The 21,060-nt window shown below is 28.0% G+C and overlaps 2 protein-coding genes across 3 annotated transcripts; one reads left to right on the top strand and one right to left on the bottom strand.

Annotated features, from left to right (window-relative positions):
- The first annotated feature begins 563 nt into the window (after positions 1-563).
- On the top strand, positions 564-2,211 carry LOC101508034 (LOB domain-containing protein 41-like). 2 transcript variants are annotated; one of them, XM_027331288.2, is made up of 2 exons: positions 564-874; positions 1,559-2,211. In XM_027331288.2, the coding sequence occupies exons 1-2, from the start codon at positions 685-687 to the stop codon at positions 2,077-2,079; spliced, it is 711 nt and encodes a 236-aa protein (XP_027187089.1). In that variant the 5' UTR covers positions 564-684; the 3' UTR covers positions 2,080-2,211. The 2 variants fall into 2 exon arrangements, with proteins under 2 accessions (XP_027187089.1, XP_004516674.1); XM_004516617.4 differs by having other exon boundaries at positions 571-874; positions 1,478-2,211.
- A 5,170-nt stretch (positions 2,212-7,381) lies between these two features.
- Positions 7,382-14,843, bottom strand: LOC101508345 (cytokinin hydroxylase). Its single transcript, XM_004516618.4, has 5 exons — positions 14,508-14,843; positions 13,678-13,904; positions 13,345-13,589; positions 11,027-11,393; positions 7,382-8,544 (listed from the first exon to the last, which is right to left on the bottom strand). Exons 1-5 carry the CDS (start codon positions 14,782-14,784, stop codon positions 8,125-8,127), a joined length of 1,536 nt encoding a protein of 511 aa, XP_004516675.1. The 5' UTR covers positions 14,785-14,843; the 3' UTR covers positions 7,382-8,124.
- Positions 14,844-21,060: the final 6,217 nt, after the last annotated feature.

The following is a 21,060-nucleotide window of genomic DNA, read 5'->3' as shown; positions in this document are numbered from 1 at the left end:
ATTATATTAGTATTGTAAAATAATAAAAAAATTTAAATAAATAAAAATTAAAAATAAAACACTTAAAATAAAACAAAAAATAATTTATTAATTTGATTTTTTTAATTAAATATTATTGTAAATTCCAATTAAATCTAGCATTTGAACCTAAATCACGAAATCTGGCCATGGGCAGCTTCCAAAAATTTATAAAATTTAAATTGGCAGCTCATCATAGTTTTAATATACGAATGGTGCATCTGAATGTGGCATCATGAAGTTATTCCACGCCAATGACGCAACCTCCCTGAAATAGCGAGTATAACGCACGCGCCTAAGCGAGAATAGGTGACGTTGTCCCCACACAAATGGAATACAAGTCTCATAAAGCTTCGCTTAAAACTAGGAAGTGGTTCGAACTTCCAACCTTCTTGAAGGTGGAAAAATAAAAATCATTGTTTTTATATATATAAAATTTTCTAGTAAAAAACAATTTTTAAGAAACAACTGCGTTTCCTTAAACAAGTGAAAAAAAAAATCCAACAGCGCCGAAAATTCCCAACAACTATATATAATTGCCTCTTCACTTTCACAATCACAATCCTTCTCTATAAAAAAACTCTTCATACTATTTATTCTTATATTTTTAGATAAATTTGAATTTTTTAATAAAATTGAGGCGAAAAAGAAAAGGGTTGAATCAAAATGCGAATGAGTTGTAATGGATGTAGGGTTTTAAGAAAAGGGTGTAGTGAAGATTGTATTATAAGACCATGTTTGGAGTGGATCAAGTGTCCTCAATCACAAGCTAATGCAACTGTTTTTCTTGCTAAGTTCTATGGTCGTGCTGGTCTCATCAATCTTATCAATTCTGGCCCTCAAAATCTTCGTCCAGGTAATTAATTAATCATATTCCACTTCATTTTCTAGACTTTTTATCTATTAATTTATGTTTTGAACAAAAGTTTATTGTATGGTTGCAATTTAAGTAACCACATCATAATTTTTGTTTTTATCGTGTTTGAGGTTGCATCATTTCTATAATAGCAAATTTAAGATCTAATCATTTATTTCTTAGTGTTCTATTTTTTTTTAAATTCTTTTCTTTTTATCACTTATGAAAAAAAGGAGGAAATTTAAAACAAACACAAATTCTTTTAGTTTTTACTCAACAGACACTAAATCTCTATTTTAATGGTTTTGTAAATGATGTTATGTTTATATTATTCCCTTAGTAGTAAACAGTTTGGTAATTAAACATTAATGTGCTGGTTATTTGTTAATTGTTGGTATTAAAACGGTAATTGTTATTATTTTTTTTTAGGAAAGTTAATTGTTATTGTTGAAAACTTATTTTTATGTATGTTTTTGTTGAAAACTTTAGAAATAATTTTGCTATGAAAAACTAATAGTCACTATAATAAAAAAAATTAATTATTTTTACTCGTGATGGCAATAGTAGCTAAATTTATATTGATTTTTGTTTATTTTTTTTCAGCAATTTTTCGTTCATTGCTATATGAAGCTTGTGGGAGAATCGCGAACCCGATTTATGGGTCAGTTGGTTTTTTATGGTCAGGTAGCTGGCAGCTCTGTCAAGCCGCCGTTGACTCTGTTTTAAAGGGCGAGCCGATCAAGCCAATAACTTCAGAAGCCGCAGCAAATGAGCGGGCCCCACCGTTAATGGCATACGACATACGCCATGTGGCTAAGGACGATAACTTGAAGGAGACTCAGCAAGCCAAGACTCGGTCCCGGTTTAAACGAACCATGAAGCCAAAGGCAAGCAAGAAAACCGGGTCCGGTTTGGTTGAGGAGAAGAATGAGTCTGAGTCGTTGTTGAGCTATCATTGTAAGGATAATGAGAGTGGGGTTTCGGTTGAAACTTCGATCCTTTTTCACAACGAACCGGAGTCTAAACCTAAGATGAGTGACCGAGCCGACGAAAATGTGACCGATGAGGTTGGTTTGGAGTTGAGGCTTGGAATAGAACCGGTTTCACGTGAGGAACATGTGGTTCCCATAAAGAAGAGAAAAATTGAGTTGAAAGATTGGGGTGTCTCGTGTAAGGTTGAACTTGGGCTTGAGCTTGTGGCTTGAACGGCTTGTGTTGTTTTTTATTTAATCGGCTTCTATATTTGTAGATGTCTAGATGATATGAGAAGTTTCGATGTAGAAAGGAAAAAAGTTGTTAATTATGTTTTTTTTTTTTTTAATATATATTTTCTCTAATTTTTTTTTTTGTTGGAGTTAACCTTTTTGAATGCGGGATGTACAAATTTTAAATAAAGTATTTTACTATACAGAGAGATTTAATATCTTTACTAAGTCTCTATGAAGGAAAATAAGTAAAATACAATTTTAATTTATGGTAAGAAAATAAATATTAGATTCAATATTTGTTTATGATATTAAAATGAGGTAAATATTAATTTTTTTTTTAAGTGTTTAATAAACTTTAAAGTTTTTTATTAAATGAAAAGAGCTATATGTGGATTTTCTTTTGAGTTGGGAGATTTCTTTTTTCTACTCATTTAATAATCTCTGATGAATTATTTTAACATAATTGTTACTTTAAACTTTTAAAGGCGATATTAATTGGATTTTTTTTTTAATTATACTAGTGATTCTCAATTAATAATATTTCTTTACATTTATGTCAATAATAAATATATTAATATGTACACTGTAACACTACGATTTTCAAAGCGATAGTGTATTTTTTTTAAAAAAAAATTAAAATAAATCAGAGAATTAAATAAGGTAATACATTTGGATAAATAATTGAGTCATTATAATTTACAAGCAGCGGAAAAGTTTCTCAAAATATGAATTCAAAATATTTACACATCAAAAAGTGGTACATGTAACGCATCGAAAATAACATGTCAAGCTGACAATATTAGTATAGGTACAGTCTTTCATTTTAAAATAAATACAATTCAAAAGAAAGACGTCAGTTTCCTCTATGTCAACCTAATCTGATCATTCTCCAAAACAACTAAACGCCGTGAGTGATCTCCACGCGCCCCCTAAGATCCTCCTAACATAGCTCCAGTCAAGCATTCTCATCCACATTCCCATCCGTAGGGTACGTACCGGTAGGATCGTCCTGGCTCTCATATGAGGGCAAAGCCCAGATTTCCACAATAGTTGTAAAGGATCACCAACCGAAATTAACAATTAACACATAACATTTATGTTTTTAGATGCACAAAATAACTTTTCAACTTAGCATGAACCTTAAAAGAGTTTTCCATATGCTAAACGTCCATATAATATTTGCCAAGTAAAATGAAATCAAATAAGGTTTTTAATCAATCAAGTAACGAGTCAACCGACCAATCTATTGATGAATCAATTTGGGCAATCGATTGTATGACTCAGAATAAAAATTTCTACTGAGCAAATCGATTGGGAAATCGATTTTTGTAAAGGTTTTCAGTGAAATCTGTATTCTGGGTCTACATCAATCGATTGGGAAATCGATTGGTTCACTATCTTTTCAAGATTCAAGAAAACAAGAAACATAACAATCGATTGGCCAATCGATTTCGTAAATGGTTTTAAGAAACATATTACAAAATCGATTGACACATCGATTTTGTCAAAATAGCTGAGTTCCTGTAACCAATCAAATCGATTTCCCTGCATATTTTTCTAAAAATACATAAACTAACTCAATCACATTCACACACAATTCCAACACATAACACTTAGCACTTATAACACAATCACTACAACATCATGAGCTTCGAAATAGTTTTGCAATCAAACATGCTATCACACAATTCCAAACAAAACATAACACTTAGCACTTATAACACAATCACTACAACATCATGAGCTTCGAAATAGTTTTGCAATCAAACATGCTATCACACAATTCCAAACAAAACCATCCGCGAGAGGCGTAAATCCTAAACGTACAGTTTCTCACGGACAAACACCTGTGCAGTCTCTCACGGACAAACACAATTTACCAGGGTGCAGTCTCTCACGGACAAACACCTGTGCAGTCTCTCACGGACAAACACAATTTACCAGGGTGTAGTCTCTCACGGACAAACACAATTTACCAGGGTGCAGTCTCTCACGGACAAACACAATTTACCAGGGTGTAGTCTCTCATGGACAAACACATGTGCAGTCTCTCACGGACAAACACAATTTACCAAGGTGTAGTCTCTCACGGACAAACACCTGTGCAGTCTCTCACGGACAAACACAATTTACCGGGGTGTAGTCTCTCACGGACAAACACCTGTGCAGTCTCTCACGGACAAACACAATTTACCAGGGTGCAGCCTCTCACGGACATACACCTGTGCAGTCTCTCACGGACAAACACAATTTACCAGGGTGTAGTCTCTCACGGACAAACACCTGTGCAGTCTCTAACGGACAAACACAATTTACCACGGTGTAGTCTCTCACGGACAAACACCTGTGCAGTCTCTAACGGACAAACACAATTTACCACGGTGTAGTCTCTCACGGACAAACACCTGTGCAGTCTCTCACGGACAAACACAATTTACCAGGGTGTAGTCTCTCACGGACAAACACCTGTGCAGTCTCTCACGGACAAACACAATTTACCAGGGTGTAGTCTCTCACGGACAAACACCTGTGCAGTCTCTCACGGACAAACACAATTTACCAGGGTGTAGTCTCTCACGGACAAACACCTGTGCAGTCTCTCACGGACAAACACAATTTACCAGGGTGTAGTCTCTCACGGACAAACACCTGTGCAGTCTCTCACGGACAAACACAATTTACCAGGGTGTAGTCTCTCACGGACAAACACCTGTGCAGTCTCTCACGGACAAACACAATTTACCAGGGTGTAGTCTCTCACGGACAAACACCTGTGCAGTCTCTCACGGACAAACACAATTTACCAGGGTGTAGTCTCTCACGGACAAACACCTGTGCAGTCTCTCACGGACAAACACAATTTACCAGGGTGTAGTCTCTCACGGACAAACACCTGTGCAGTCTCTCACGGACAAACACAATTTACCAGGGTGTAGTCTCTCACGGACAAACACCTGTGCAGTCTCTCACGGACAAACACAATTTACCAGGGTGTAGTCTCTCACCCTAACAAAATTATTTTCCACACAACCACAGATAAGTCCCTAAATGCAAACTAAAAGGTTGGAAGGAGCCCTTACCTTCACGTTAGCTTTAACGTGCGATTACGGTACCGCGAGTAAATCCGGTAAAATCTCCGCTCGCAACGCCGCTTCCAAAGTTGGTTCTCTAGCACCGTAGCGTGGTAGTGAGCAACTTTCCCTTCTATCTCTTCGCGAAACGAAGCTTAGATCTAGATGAAACGGGGAGGTTTGTGTTTGACGGTTTTGAAATCCATAACTCCGTTTTTGAATCCGGGAAGAAGGAAGAAGTTGAAAATTTGTTCTTACTCACCCACAATCCTTGGGTTTCTACTCTTGAACAAAAGGAATCAGCGAAAATGGAGGTAGAAGGAAGAAGAAGGAATGGGTTTCACGCGAGGCAGAGGAAGAAGGATAACTTCTGTTTTCTTTATTTTCTTTTTCTTTCCTTTTTACTTTTCCTCTCTTTCTCTTTCTCTTTCCTTTTCTTCTCTTTCTCTTTTCTTTCTTTCTCCATCCAAACAATTAATCATTATATATATATATATATATATATTGAATATAATTAACAAATATCTCAAAATATTTAGATATTTATTAAATTTACCATTTCGCCCATAACCTCTCCAAACCACTTTTGTTAAAATATCCACTCTCGTCGCAACTCAATTGACATAAACAACTTTTAGCAATTGCGAGACATTTTTAACAAACTCCCTTGAATTAAATTCTTCGTAGAGGATTCACCGTACTTAATTTAATTTATTTATCGACGAGTAATTTTAATCGGCATCAAAATATCTTTTTGGTCATATAAACTCCAAAATATTAATAACTTTGGCTAAAAAGACTCCGAGTTCAATACCAAAAATACACTAAAATACATAAAGTGTACTTTAAAATTATGGATCTTACATACACCACTCACAATAATTATTTTTTATTTTGTATTTATGATAAATAGAATATATCAATAGTTAATAAATAGAATATATGACAAACTACATCAAAATTTTCCTTTTATGTCTATGAAATTGAAATATATGGAAGTTAGTGCAAAATTTTGCGTCCACAAACAGTTAGTATGTCTCAAAACTTATGAATGTACTTGTAACTCTAAGTGATTGTTGCATGAACATGAATTGATGAAAAATATAATTTTGGATTTTAATGTCTATTTGCATATATGTAAAAGTGAATTTACACTATTTTTTTATACTAGCTTAAAATCATGTTCATGTATGCAAAAAAAAAAAACATGATTGGCTTATCACTAAGACTATCTCACATTTTATCAAGGAAGATCCTATCGGTCAAGAGTTTTCATATTATTCAAACTATGTCTTTTACGAAAAAAACATTGTGTATTTCCAATATTTTCATATTATTTGTTGATCTACTTTTAATATTTATTTTTGTTGTTGTTGTTGTAATTTTCAAGTTAAAAGTAGAGTGTATACATTTAAATTTGAGAGAGAATATTAGACATTTATTAGTTAATTATATAAGTTAAGTACAATAGTTAGTTATACTAATGTTAAGAGTCTCACATTTAATAAGATAAAATATTTATAAATAGTAGATAATCTTCAATATAAAAGTTGATTTTGTGAGGATGAGTTAGATTCCACATGAGATAATGTTAGTCTGATAAAGTCTTTATAAATGGTAGAGAGTCAATGCTAGTCAGATAAAGTATTTATAAGTGGTAAAGAGTAATGATCATTTTTTTATATTAGTTAAATAATAAATTTAAGTAATGACTATTTTTTTATATTAGTTAAATAATAAATTTATTAAGACTGTGTAAAATAATAAGTAATAGTTGAGATGACAACTATATCATAAGATACTTTTGGACTCTAATTTTTATTTTTAAAAAAACTTGTGCAACTATTTTTGTGTTGAAAATGTATACTAGTCATTTGTGTTAGATTTCAATTTCAAAGCGTGCATGTAAGAAGTAAATGACGGTTTGAATAAAAGAATGAAAAAACTAGGTAGTTAGTGGGAGAAGCAGAATCTTGGGATGGTGGAATTACCCTACAACCATTAGTCATGTCACATACAAGTTGACATATATATTTCAACTTTGAAAGTAGACAACTTGTATGAATCAACTGAATATAGAGAAATATAATCAAATGAATAAATTATAATTAAATCATTATCGTCTAGTGTTGAGCAATTTGGGCTATTTATGGGCCCTTGTTACAATCAAATATTATATATATCCTTTAGTGTATTAGAGTGATGAAAAAGATCTCCTATAACCCATGTAATGGCATTTAGGCTCTTTATGGGCCCATAAAGATTATCTAGAGATCACACAATTACAAAAGTCATATATTCTCATACAATGAATACAATGATTGTTCATCCGCCTCCCATGTTTGTTTCTTTGTCCCAAATACACTATTGAAAACTAAAATTTGATAATATGTTTTATATTACTGAAAGTTAAAATCCGATAAAAGTCAAAACATTGACAAATTTATGGTTGGATGAGTCTAACTTTTGCATATGGATATTTGACTCAAAAAAATTTGCATAACGAGAAACTCTGGTTGAGAGGGGAGAATCTACCTTGAGAATCTAATATATTTCCTGACGAAGGTTAAACACTACTAAACAATGACAAATACTTCATAGTTTATAAAAAAAGATGGATAAACCACACTATTTTGGTCCCTGAATGTGCAGAGCAATTTCACTTTAGTCTTTGACTCAGTTAAAAATCCAAACTATAGTCTCTGACTAATCTAATCGTCTGTCAGTTTAGTCAATAACGTTAAGTTGATTGTTAACTTGCTGACGTTGATGATTACATGTCATCTGATGTGTTACTCTTTTTCTCCCACATGTCTCCCTGAGTTGCACTATTTGTGGTTTCTAAGAACAATTTTTTAAACATATTTAAAGTGTTGTCTAAAAGAAGGATTGACAAAGACCATAAAATGCTAAGCAAAATTCCCTTATGAAAGAACTCTAGTCTCAATAGTTCAAAAATTGATGGTATTTATTATATATCTAAGGCCTTCAAACAAATTTGAACACCATATTTAGGCTTAATTGTGAGGACAGTGATTGGTGCATGCTTATAATTCTCTGAAATGTTGAATCTAAACTTAGATATCAACATTGTCAATATAATCTTAGCTTCCATAATTGCAAATGATTGTCCAACACAATTTCTTGGGCCAAAAGCAAATGGTATGAAACAACCTGACATGAATGATTTTGAAGCAAATCTTTGAGGATTGAATTCATTTGCATCTTTACCCCATAATTCTTCACTATGATGAATAGCCAACACTGGAATCCAAATTGATAATCCTTTAGGAATATAAAGGTCACCTAGTACAATGTCTTGAAAGGCCATTCTAGGGAGCAATGTTGCTGGAGGATATAGCCTCAATGACTCATTGATTACCATATGCAACTGCAACATCAAACCATATATTAGTAATTTTATTTTAGGTCATTCTAAGAAATTAAAAATAATAATAACTTCCAGTACACTTATAATAAATTTTTTGTATATTTATATTATTAACAAGCACTTTAAAGGCACTTGTTAGCATTTTTATTTTAAATATTAATGAAAAAACAATAGCACATTAATATTTTCTATTAAAATCGAACATACATCGTGTTAATTTTATATTTTTTTTAGATAAATGTTAGTATGTTAAAAAATTAGTTGACTAAGTTTTCAAAATTTAAATAGTAGACCTTCTGATTAGTTCTCTTTCATTGTTCCAACTCAAGAATTGTTAATTCTAACTTATTAATGATACACTAAGGAAATGTTAATTCTTTGACCATCTTTTGAAAAATCAATTCTACTAAAAATAATTATTAGTACTTCACAATTTAGTTCAACCAAATTTTCTATTGGGCCTTCTCAACTCTAGAATAGAAGAAATAAAAAATTGAATGAAGTGAGTAGCCAAAAAACCATGTCATGAGTAGAAAATGACCCATTCATATTTTTCTCATTATGATTTTTCAAATCTCCTCCAAGAATAATAAAAAAAAAAATGTCTAGAGCCACAAAGAGGTGTCTAAGAATTCTTTATATAAAAAATAATAATTTTTTACTTTTGAAAAATTACATAAATTTATTTAAAAATATTAATATAAAATAAAGTGAAATATAATATAATAATCTCAAGAGTAATAAAAGATATGTAAGTGTCAATTTTAATATTTTTTTTCTTCTAGAAGTATGGCTGTAGCCTTACTGTAAAATTCAAGCATGAATTAATTAATATTTAACTTTTGAGCATTTGGGCTCTCTAAAAGTAAGACACCCCTTTCAAATACTATTGAAAAAAGGTGCTCATGAATGCAAATATTATTGATATACTTAAATCAACTATGTTTACTTTGTTTATAAAGTCATCATATCAATGTTATTAAACTATATTATTATTGATTGTCTCTTCAAAAGTTCGAGCCTCAACTAAAATGCTTAAGATCTATAAGCTGCTAGGTTTTTTTTTCTTCAAGGAATGTAGAAATAAGTATAAGTATTAAGTATCTTTTTTATTACATATATGATTAAACAATAATACGATTACTTTTTATTATTCAATTTTGGTTCTTCAAAAACTCTAAATAAATATTGTTAAAGAAGAAAAAAAAAAGTGTATAGATTATAAATATGCAAAACTGAAATGATCATACATCGACCATAATGATATGAATCACACGTTTGGCCTAAAATAAAAGAATAATTTTGAATTTTTTCTTCTAAAATCTAACTTATTAATGAGACTATATATGTATTTTTTTACGAAATAATATCATATATAAGAGATGAAAAATTAATTTTAATTATATACGTAAAAAATAGACAAAATTTATAAATAAAAAAAACAAGGGTTAAATTTTTATAATTAATTTTTTTGGTGATAAAATTTTATAATATTTTACAGACAATTTTCATAAATTGTATCTTAATCAACGGTTGTAATTATTTGATTAAAACTACCTTTTCACATAGAAAGGCTCTTAAGTGGAAGAGAATATCTTGTCAAGAAAAAGATAGTTGACAAGACAGAGTAAAAAATAAAATAAAAAACTATAAAACCATTAAAAGATAGTTGAGAGAGAAAAAATATTGTCAAGAAAAAAGATAGTTGAGAGAAAGGAATAAAAAATAAAATTAAAAACTATGAAACCTATTGAAAAAAGTTTCTCTTAAAAAAAACACAAGTAACAATAAAAGCTATATCAAACTGCTCATTATTAGGTTCCATCTCAGACTACTTTGATCTTCTAATTTTTTTTAATAAATTAGTTCTTGAAAGATATACAATAAATTAACAACTATACACTCATAATATAAATAACCTTTACATAAAAAATTCAATAATATTTTATTATTGAGTCAATTTTTTTATCATCTTATCACATTATGATATTACTCTGGTTAAAACACCTATAGAAGCATTTAATACACTAAAATATATGATTAAACATTTGTATGAAATAGCTTATATTATTTTTTATAATTATTTATTTGATATTTAAAATTAATATTTTTTTCAAGATAATTTGTAAGAATATTTGAATAAAATTATAAATTTTTAAACTATTTGGTAGGTTCTATTTTTTTTCTTTCCAATTTCAAGAAAACCTATTAAGTTATTAATTAATTATGTATTGAAAGATTATCAACATTGCCTTGGTGCAAGTTAAACTTCATTTAGATTCTTTAATTGAGCTCGAGTAGATGAAAAAACGTAATTGTAAGATGATTCTCATTGAAGGTTGTCAGTCAGATTTTTTTGTTGATATAAGTCATTAACAAAATCGATAAATAATTTGCACCAATTAATTAATTACGATAACAAATAGTATTGAAGAATGTAATTAAGTCATAAGGTAAAACAGAAAGAGTAATTTTTACTAACCACATTGAGTTTGGAGAGTTGATCAATAGAAGGTACCCCTTGATTGAAGAGTTCTTTGACCTCAATTCTCACTTTGTCTTGCCAAATTGGATTGCTTGCTAACAACATAGCTGTCCATGTGAGTAAGAGTGCAATTGTTTCATGTCCAGCAAAAAAGAATGTTTTGCATTCATCCATAACAAGTTGAAGGTTTAAGGTACCACTCTTTTGGATCTCATCTAATAGCATACCCAACAAATCATTTCCATAAGAATTGCTTCTTCCCATCTCCACACAATCCTTTCTACTTTGTATTATTTCCATCAAGAGTCTCTCCACTTCCATCTTCAATGACTTAATCTCTCTATTGTAAGTACTAGGAAAAAACCTACATAATAAATTAAATCATAAATGAATTGATATATTAAGGTGGTGTTTGACATGAGAACAGACATAATACATTTTTCATTTTTTTTAAGCATTGATTTAATTAAAATATGAGTTTAACTGCAATTCAATGTAAAAAAAAAAATTATACTGTAAGTACATCATAATCATTCACAAAGATAATTTTATAGATAAATTTTATAAAAATTAAATATTTATATTGATCTAATGGTTGTGATTGACTGATAGTGTAAAAAATCTTTACATTAATAGTGTTCATGAATTAAATAGTTAATATATATATCACTTATTTAATTTTATGTTTGCATGTTACTAAAAGAAACGATCATTATTGATTCAAATTGTAGGATAGATCGATGCAATACAAATTAAAATTTATTAAAAACAAAAAAGGATAAATTTGAGAACAAACTCACATCACCTAAATTAATAGCATAAACCGAAAACTGACTACAATTATGATGAAATTCAAGTGTTTAAAATATTTATGTCTCCATATCTATATGTGCAACGTTGACGACAACAAAATCATTGATTGAAATATATTATCGATCAAAATTATTCTGTCAATATGAACCAAAACGAACATGACACCAAGATAAAAATCAAAAGCATCATACTCAGACGACGAAATCACAAAAAAAAAAAAAACTAAAAAAGAAAAATTAAATTTGTGTTGAAGTCATCTATTTAAATAAAACAAAAGAAATTATGTTACTTTAATTTTATGTTTTTGTTCTAATATACTTGTAATAAGCATCAAACGTTAAATCAAATGTCCTATGTTACATCCAATTAATATACATTAATTTTGGCTGGTGGGGGGAACATAATATACATAAATATTTATATATAAAAATACATCAACTTCCCTCCATTATACCAAAAATAAAATACATCAATTTTTTCTTTGTAAAAAATATTTAAATTTAAATTTCATCCTTCATTAAATTATTACAAATTATGTCTACAAAAATGAAGACACTTTAATATTTACAAATTATAAGTATCTACTACGTGTTTTTATATTTTAAAAGAGTTGTAGAATATTTCTTTTTTAAATTTATAAGAGAGAAACTCTTTATATACTTCGAGTTAAGAGTTAATGGAGGCAATTAAGTCTTAGGAGAAAAACTCTTTTATATAATCCGGGTTTCAATTTAGTGGAGCCAAGTCACTATTTTTAAGTGGGAGAAAAACTAAAATAATTCAATAATAAACAACACAAATAATCGATACAATTGCAATTACGGTTACAACATACTCGTTGACAATTTTTTAAAACCTCAAATATATCGTATTTTATAATATAATTAAATTTTAATATAAAAGTCTAATATATTGAACCACACACAGACATTTATTCATAAGAGAAAGGAAGAGAAATTAAATTACTGTTAAATACGTTTTTAATTTTTATAGAACTTTATTTAGTTCTGTAAAAAAAGTGAATTTTTTAGTCTCTACACAATCATTAAACAAACATTTTTAGTCTTTGTTAAAACATCAACAAATGATTTCAAATATTTTTTGTAACATCTTTATAATATTATAAAAAGTTTTTTTACAAAAATGAGTTCAAAATTTGATTTCTAAATTTATATTTTAAGGATTTTTATTTTGAACATGTAACATTTAAAAATAATTTATATTTAATTCATGTCAAATTAAAAAATTCTAAATTATGTATAAATAAAATTTTAATAATATTTTAAACACGTTTACAAAATATCATTCAAAAGTTCAAAAGTGAAATGATATTTCATTCCACCAAAGACTAAATAATTTATAAAATAATTGTATAAGAATCGAATATATATATATATATATATATATATATATATATATATATATATATTTTTACAGTTAAATAAAAAAAAAATTAAAATTTTATAAAAATAAAAAATGATTGAAATGATAAAGGGACAGACCTGCTTCCAGGAAGACAAAGTTTGCGAGTTGATTGAGCACAAAGAGATTGTAATTGTGTGAGGAGATTGAATATTTGGTTTCCCTTTTTGTAGTTTGTACCAAATTCAGTTCTTGAGATAATATCTGCAGTGAGTTTAGTGAAATACTCTCCAATCTCCACTTCATTTTTACCACTTTCCAATATTGCATTTTCCAATGATTCAACCATTTCCTTAGTGCATTCCACCATGTGTCCACCATAGCTCTATATATATATATTTATTTTTTAAAATAAATTACCAATCATATTTTTAATAAATACTCTCCAACCATTAATTACCAATTAATCATACCTTAAGTCTTTCTCCCATGAATGCAGGGGAAACAAGGTGACGTTGGTGGTACCAATCTTCACCATTTGTCATCAACAAACCTTTCCCAATAAAATGTTTGGACCCTTGTTGTTGTTGCCATGATTTTCCAGATATTGTACTACACTTTGATAGAAACTCTTTTATTAATCCTATTTCTGTTAGGCACATCCTTCCCTCTATTCCATTCCAATATATGAATCTCTTTCCTACAAATTGTACCATCTTAAATCATTATTATCCCTTTCTATGGCCCCATCTAATTTCATACTTCATCTTTATAAATAATTATTATAACCAATCTTAATTTCCCATTATTTATTTATCTTCTTATCTAATTAAAATTTATTCTATATACTTAAATTTACATACCAAAAAAAACTCTCAATTTAAATATTAATGTTTTAGAGGAGATTACTTTGGGATTTAAATTGGATCCTACCGAATTCCCACACAACCTATTTATATAGTGACTATTATTTATCACTTATAAATACTTCGTTATGTCTTATCTTATCCAATATCAAAACTATAAATAGTATGATTTGATTTAATTAACAACTTTGATTTGTTGACTGTAGTGACTATATAACGTTTTGACTGCATCTAATACAAATATATAAAAATAAAAAAAGAAGAAAGAAACTAACAAAATTACAAGAGAGAGTTGTTGAGTCCATTGCGATCACATCAAGAACATTTAGCCTTAATTTATGGTAATTTCAAGAATTGTGAGCCGTAATTTAAAACCTTGAAAAAAAAGTAAATACGTAAAATAATGAATTATTATACATATTTATTTATTTTCATACCGTATTGGTTGGACCAAGCAACAAAATGAGGCAAAAGGCGACCAACAATGTCATGGTTGATGGTTTTCATATCTTCACAAGTAGCTTTTGAAACAAAAGAGGATATGTCATTAAGGTTGCCTATTAGAAAACGTGGTTTTGGGCCAAACACACCTTGCTTCTCCATAATCTTCTTGATGCGTAATGGATTGAGCCAATAACATGAAATTGTGTCATAACAAACTTTAATAAATAGAGTAACAAGGATAACCAAAAGGATTGTGAGAATCACCATCATATTTTTTTTTTATGATTCAATGACTTTGTATGATTATTATGCAAATGAGTATAATTTTGCTAGAGTTTATGTATGAATGGATATTTGATGCTTGAGACATCAATTATATAGTGCAAATTCAATGACAATCTCTTCACTACTAATATAATAATTTATGATATTGTACATTTGTTAATCCGAGGGGGTTGGTAGAGATTAAAATAATAATTTTCACTTGTAGTTGCGGTTTTGTAATCTTGATACGGTTATAAAAATCTCTTAAAATATGGTTGCAATTGAACTTTATTATTAATGCAAACTATATTTATTCTCCAATATTTTGCTGATGATTTTATTTGTATAGTTCTTGAAAAACCAATAATTCAAAATCAAGCATTCTTGTAAAATCTCACAAAGTGTAATTTTCTTGGATATCGTTTAAGAAGATTTGTGATTGAGTTCTTGAACATCGTTTAAGAAGATTTGTGATTAAGTCTAGAATATCTATTAGTTGTTAGTATTAATTTTATGAGAAAGGAAATATAAGAGACAATATGTATATTTATATATCAGTCAAATATGCTCTTCAATTAATAAATTTGAAAATATATTTTTAAGAATATTTGAAAAAATTGATCACAAATTGTCGTTGAACAAAACAGAAATTATTGATTGAAAATGTAAAAAATCGCATGATTGAATTTTATTCTTCGAAGTGAACTGTACATGTTATTTTTTGTATAATCATTATTGTGATTATGGTAATTGATAAAGTAGAAATTGTTATTTATGTGGTATAGATAAATTTCATATGAAAGTGATAAAAAAAATTATAATTGATGAATTCCATATGATAGTGATAAAAAAAAATTATAATCGATGAATTCCATATGAAAGTGTAATATACTTGTGTGTTTGAACAAATGTAAGTATTTTAACTAATTTATATGAGATTAAATTATAATTTTAGACACTATAATCTCATAATTCTTTGTCTCAAATTTTGTGAAACTTTCTTATTAATGTGTCATTCAAGAATTTAATTTTATTCCATAATCAACTCATTTGATATTTTAATTTTAGAATAAACCATACCAAATAAATTTTAAATGTAATCATTTCAAGAATATTTTGTTAATTCTATTATTATATTCTTGTCATGGATGCTTAGAAATGTTTGTATGTAATCTATATATATTTTGTCATTGGAGAACTATTTATATATGTATAAGAATGCATAAGGTAAATCATGTCTTTAGAAAAAATTTATTATATATTTTTATTTAGAAATCAAAGTTTTACAAACATATGACGGTTTATTATTGATTCAAAATAATTAGAACATTTGAAACACATATATTTGTAAACCTGAAGTTTATAAATCATATTAAAGTTTGCTGTTGGCAAGACCGGTTGAGTCATCCCATATCTATTACTATGCAAAAAAAATAGTTAAAATTTTTTATGGGTATGTATTGAAGAGTCAAAAGTTTCTTTAATGTAAGGAAATAAGGCGATAATTTTGTGTATTTGTGTTCTCAAAGGAAATTGATAATTTAAGGAAATAAGTCTCTCATATTTCTAGACTATGTATAAGGTGATATTTGTGAGTCAATACATCGATCATGATCATATGAACTAGTTAGATATTTTATGATTTAAATATATGTATCAATGAAATTGTCACATGTATGTTTATTGCAACTCATAATCTGAAGTTTGTGAGATTGTTATCTCAACTAATTTGACTAAGAGCTCATTTTCTAAAGTTTACATAAAGCATTTGAAGTTAATTGTGTGTTTATTGAATATCTTTTAGCATATGTTCATACAAAAAAATAATAATGAGATTCAATCTTTAGATGTCTATAGTTAATTGTATGACCAATGCTTATGAAATCATAACTTCTAGATTCTACTTTGGGAATATGCAATCATATCTGTTGAGATATTGATTCACATCAAGTCAACAAGTTACTATATGTAAGTCATCCTTTTAATTTATAATTAAAATTTAGGTTAAAATCATAATATTCATTACTTAGTGAATTTTTGGATGTGTTGTGTATATTCTAATTGCTCCAAAATATACACTAAGATGAGTCCTATAAGAATATTGGAAAAGCATATTTGATATGAATCTCCATCTATTATAAAGTATCGTGAACAAATAATTGGAGATTTGTTTATATCCCATTAGGCTTATTATCAATTGATGAATTATTTTTTCCAACATTAGAAGGAGAGAATATGTAGCTGAAAATGTGAAACAAAAGTTCAAATGAATTACTTGAAATAGATTATTATCTTATATTAATCCTTATACAAAACAATGTGAACCTGAAGGTCAAAGCATAATTTATTTGCAAAGTTAAGCAAGACTAACATCAATTGTTAATGCTCATATCAAAATAGATATCCATGTTGTAAATGAGTTTCAATTGCACGTGAAGCGTGGGAGACTAGACAGTTTCAATGATAAAAATCCTCAAATAAGAAAAGAAATTAAAAAAAAAAAAGGACCCAAGTGAGGATATGAAGATTCCAAAAGAGTAATTTGACATAATTGATTTTCAATTCCAAAAGAACTTATCAAGTACTTGAAACTTGTAAAAATAAAGAGATCTCAATAAACTATGTCATGAATTGAATATGAGGGAACCGAAAGTAATTCATCATTGTTTTTTTTTTTTTTTTTGCATATAATGTAGTGCTATATGTGATAATGATAGTGAGGATCATGAACTAAAATTTATTAAATATTAAAGACCAAAAAATTATTTGAAAATAGAATAAAGCATTTGGAGTGAAATTAAGCTCGCTTTGCAAAGAGAAAAAAAAATTGGATTTGCAATTAGTTGCACATGTTGAAGATGTGAAGCTTATTAGATATGTCTGATTTTCTCACGAAAAGAAAATAAGAATGATGAAGTACATATCTTCAATAGTATTGGTAAAAGTCTAACATTGATTTTGAAGAGATATATTCACGTAAAGTAAATTCAAGAATTTTTTATATTTGATTAAGTTTAATAGCCATGAAAGACTCAATTTATATGAAAAATGTGTTACAACAAATTTGTGTGGCTCACAAACTCCTTAAAGGATTTAGTTTTCATGAAACATACAATTCAAATTTTTGATTATGTGCTCAAATAATCTAGATGGACATTTTGTAATATTTGTGTGTGAATATTATTTAAATGAGGGTATGAAAATGACATCATTTGAAATCATATTGTTTAAATAACTAGTTTGAGATGAATATCAAGCAAAGAAAAAATTTGTTTGAATTACAAAATGAGTATTTGAAGAATATTTTGGTGAATTATGAAACTTATATAACAAAAGTCCTAAAATGATTCTACATGAGCAAATAAAATCAGTTGTACACGTTGATTATTTTAAGATCACCAATTGTCAATATTGTCATTTTAGAGTTTGGAGAAATGATGATTTCTACTTGTCCTGAAGTATCGTATAGTAGTGCAATAAAACGTTAATATCAAAAATGAAACTATTTACTTATATGAGGAAGAACAACCATTTTATGGAGATATGTGAAACAAACCACAACAAAAATATCATCAATGATGAGGAAGTTTTAGCACTACCCAAAACAAGTCAAAAATGTATTTTAGTTGAAATTTGTGATTCAACAAATACAAGAGATTTGTGGATTTTTTTTCTAGAAAAAATTATTGAAACGTTTCTAAGGGAATATTGTCATTTTTTTATAGAAGGTTAATCTAAAAAAGATAGAATAAATATATCTACAAGTCACCATTAAGTGAAATTTTTTATCAACAAGTACAAATGATTCCTCAGCGTCCAATTCGTCATCTTAGAGATAATTGTCTGCATGAGAAAGAGAAATAAATGTGTTATGCACTCTTTTTTTCTTCAGTGTGGTTTTGTCCCATAGAATTTTTCGTAACTTTTTTAATGAGGCAGTTTCTAAAACAAAGGACAATGTACTATTTTTTCTTCACTAGATTTTTTTCTATTAGGTTTTTTCTAGTAAAGTTTTAATGGAACATTCCCTTGATGGACATTCAAGAGGAGTGTTATGAATATTAGACCCTCTAGGTCCATTATTGAATGTCAATTTATAAATATGGTTCACATTGAAATAGAAAATATACAATAAGATAAAAATATTATTAGTTCACTCTTTTTCTCTTTTCTCTCATCCTCTATTTAATCTATATTCTCCAATACCTTACTCTTGATTTTATTAGTTTGATAACAAAATTTATATTTCTATAAAAGATTTATATAAAGATTAATATATTTAACAAATAGTTTAATCGACCACTTTATTTAATGATATCTTAATTTGTTTATAATTATTCTATTATAATTTAGGCTTAATTGCAGTTTTGATTTCCCTATTCTAGCTGAATCACGAAAGTAGTCCCCCCATTTTATTTCTCCCCAGTTTTGGTCCCCAAACAGAATTTTGATAAAAAACTTGATGAAATGTTATTTTTTTTAAGTCACATCATACAATTTATGATCATATATTTCATGTACAATTGTTGCACAAGATTTTGAGGCATAGTGTGGCTTAAATAAGTACAAAAAAATGACACTTCATCAAATTTAGGATCAAAATTTTGTATGAAAGACTAAAACTGAGAAGAAATAAAATAGAGAGACTATTTTCGTGATTCAGCTAAAATGGGGGAATCAAAATTGCAATTAAGCTTATAATTTATTATTACAAAAATTTAAGAATTGATTATAAAAATTAAGAAAGTTAATTTGTTGTTACTATAATATATACATAAAGTTTAACTGTTGTGTACATTATAAAAAGTTTTACACATCACAACTATTCATAGGAATGACTTTAGAGGTAGTTTTCGTAAAAATCAAACATCTATAATTGGAATTCAATTGTGAGATCTATAATACTGAAATTCGTAAGTGGTTAGTCCCGACTAAGAATGAATGAAATGTTAGATATATAAAAAAAAATAACTCAATCAAAATTTCGGATTTAGTCTCACATGATTACTATTTGTCTAATAGATTTTTAGCGTAAAAAAATATATTAAAAAAGATATTGTAAAAAAATTGTATATTAATGTATTTTTTTTCTAGCGATTGTCCAAGAAACGTCCTATGTACTTAGTAAAATATAAAAAAGCATTTACTGAAAATGAAATTATTTATCATTGAAAACACTAAAGTAATTGAATACACTGACAAAACATTTATTAAATCCCTTAGTTTATACTACGTATTTATTCTTTAATTTAAGCTTTATTAACAAAACAAATAAAACCATAAAAGGAAAACCAATACCATACTCTAAAAATGGCATTTAATATAATAATATTCAAATAAGAATCAATATTTTATTTCAATTTGAAAATGATTATGTTCTTTATAGAATTTAACTTACTAGCAAGTTTTTGACTTATACAGTGCTTAATAATTATGATAAGTAATGTGTTTTTAAACTTTATAGCGAGGTGACAACATATTATTGAATGATGTTGAAATATATTAGTACAAATAAAATATTATGAACTAGAAAGTAGAGTGATAAGGAGATCACCATTCACCAATTTTGAAAATATTCACTTTTAATAAATTATTAATAATACTAAGTATTAATTAACAGTTGAAAAACAAAATTAATATATAAACTCTATATAGCAAAATAGTATTTACTCACCATAATCAACGCCATTGTGAACACATTTGAAACCTCACATAGTAGTACATTTAAAATCTCTCAGATTTGAAACTTTAATATATCGATTTCATTTTCAAATCTTTTAGTTAGACTCGAGTGATTAATGAGTTTCAATTAACGAATTTTTTGAGAAAATCAAATTTAAATCCTAACTAAAACAATTTTTAGTTAAACTTTATTTACTTCTTGATCGCTCTCGATCGAACTCTGAATTACTAAAATTTTATGCCATGAGAACACCAAGGTTAAACAAATAAATAAATATAAACATAACAATTATTGTACTTTCTCCATCATAGTATCTACCTACCTTCAACATTTATCGTAATCAATACATAACAATTCTTGTAGTTTCTCAAAAAAAATTCTAAAATCATTGTCAATAGACATGTGTGGATGTAATTAAGATCTTAATTTATTTATTCAATCAAAGACAACCCAAAATCCAGTTAAATATGTATTCTTATTGACTTAACTTTTTTTTCTTTGCTGATAGTTCCCACACATTTGTTTATTTGTTGTTCCAAATACAGGAGCAAAGGAATAATTTCAAGCAATATTTTAAAAATGAAAATAATTATATATCA

Source organism: Cicer arietinum, chromosome 2, assembly GCF_000331145.2.
Source record: "Cicer arietinum cultivar CDC Frontier isolate Library 1 chromosome 2, Cicar.CDCFrontier_v2.0, whole genome shotgun sequence".
Taxonomy (NCBI): domain Eukaryota; kingdom Viridiplantae; phylum Streptophyta; class Magnoliopsida; order Fabales; family Fabaceae; genus Cicer; species Cicer arietinum.
The sequence above is the reverse complement of the archived record's forward strand: the minus strand, read 5'-3'. Positions and strand labels throughout refer to the sequence as shown.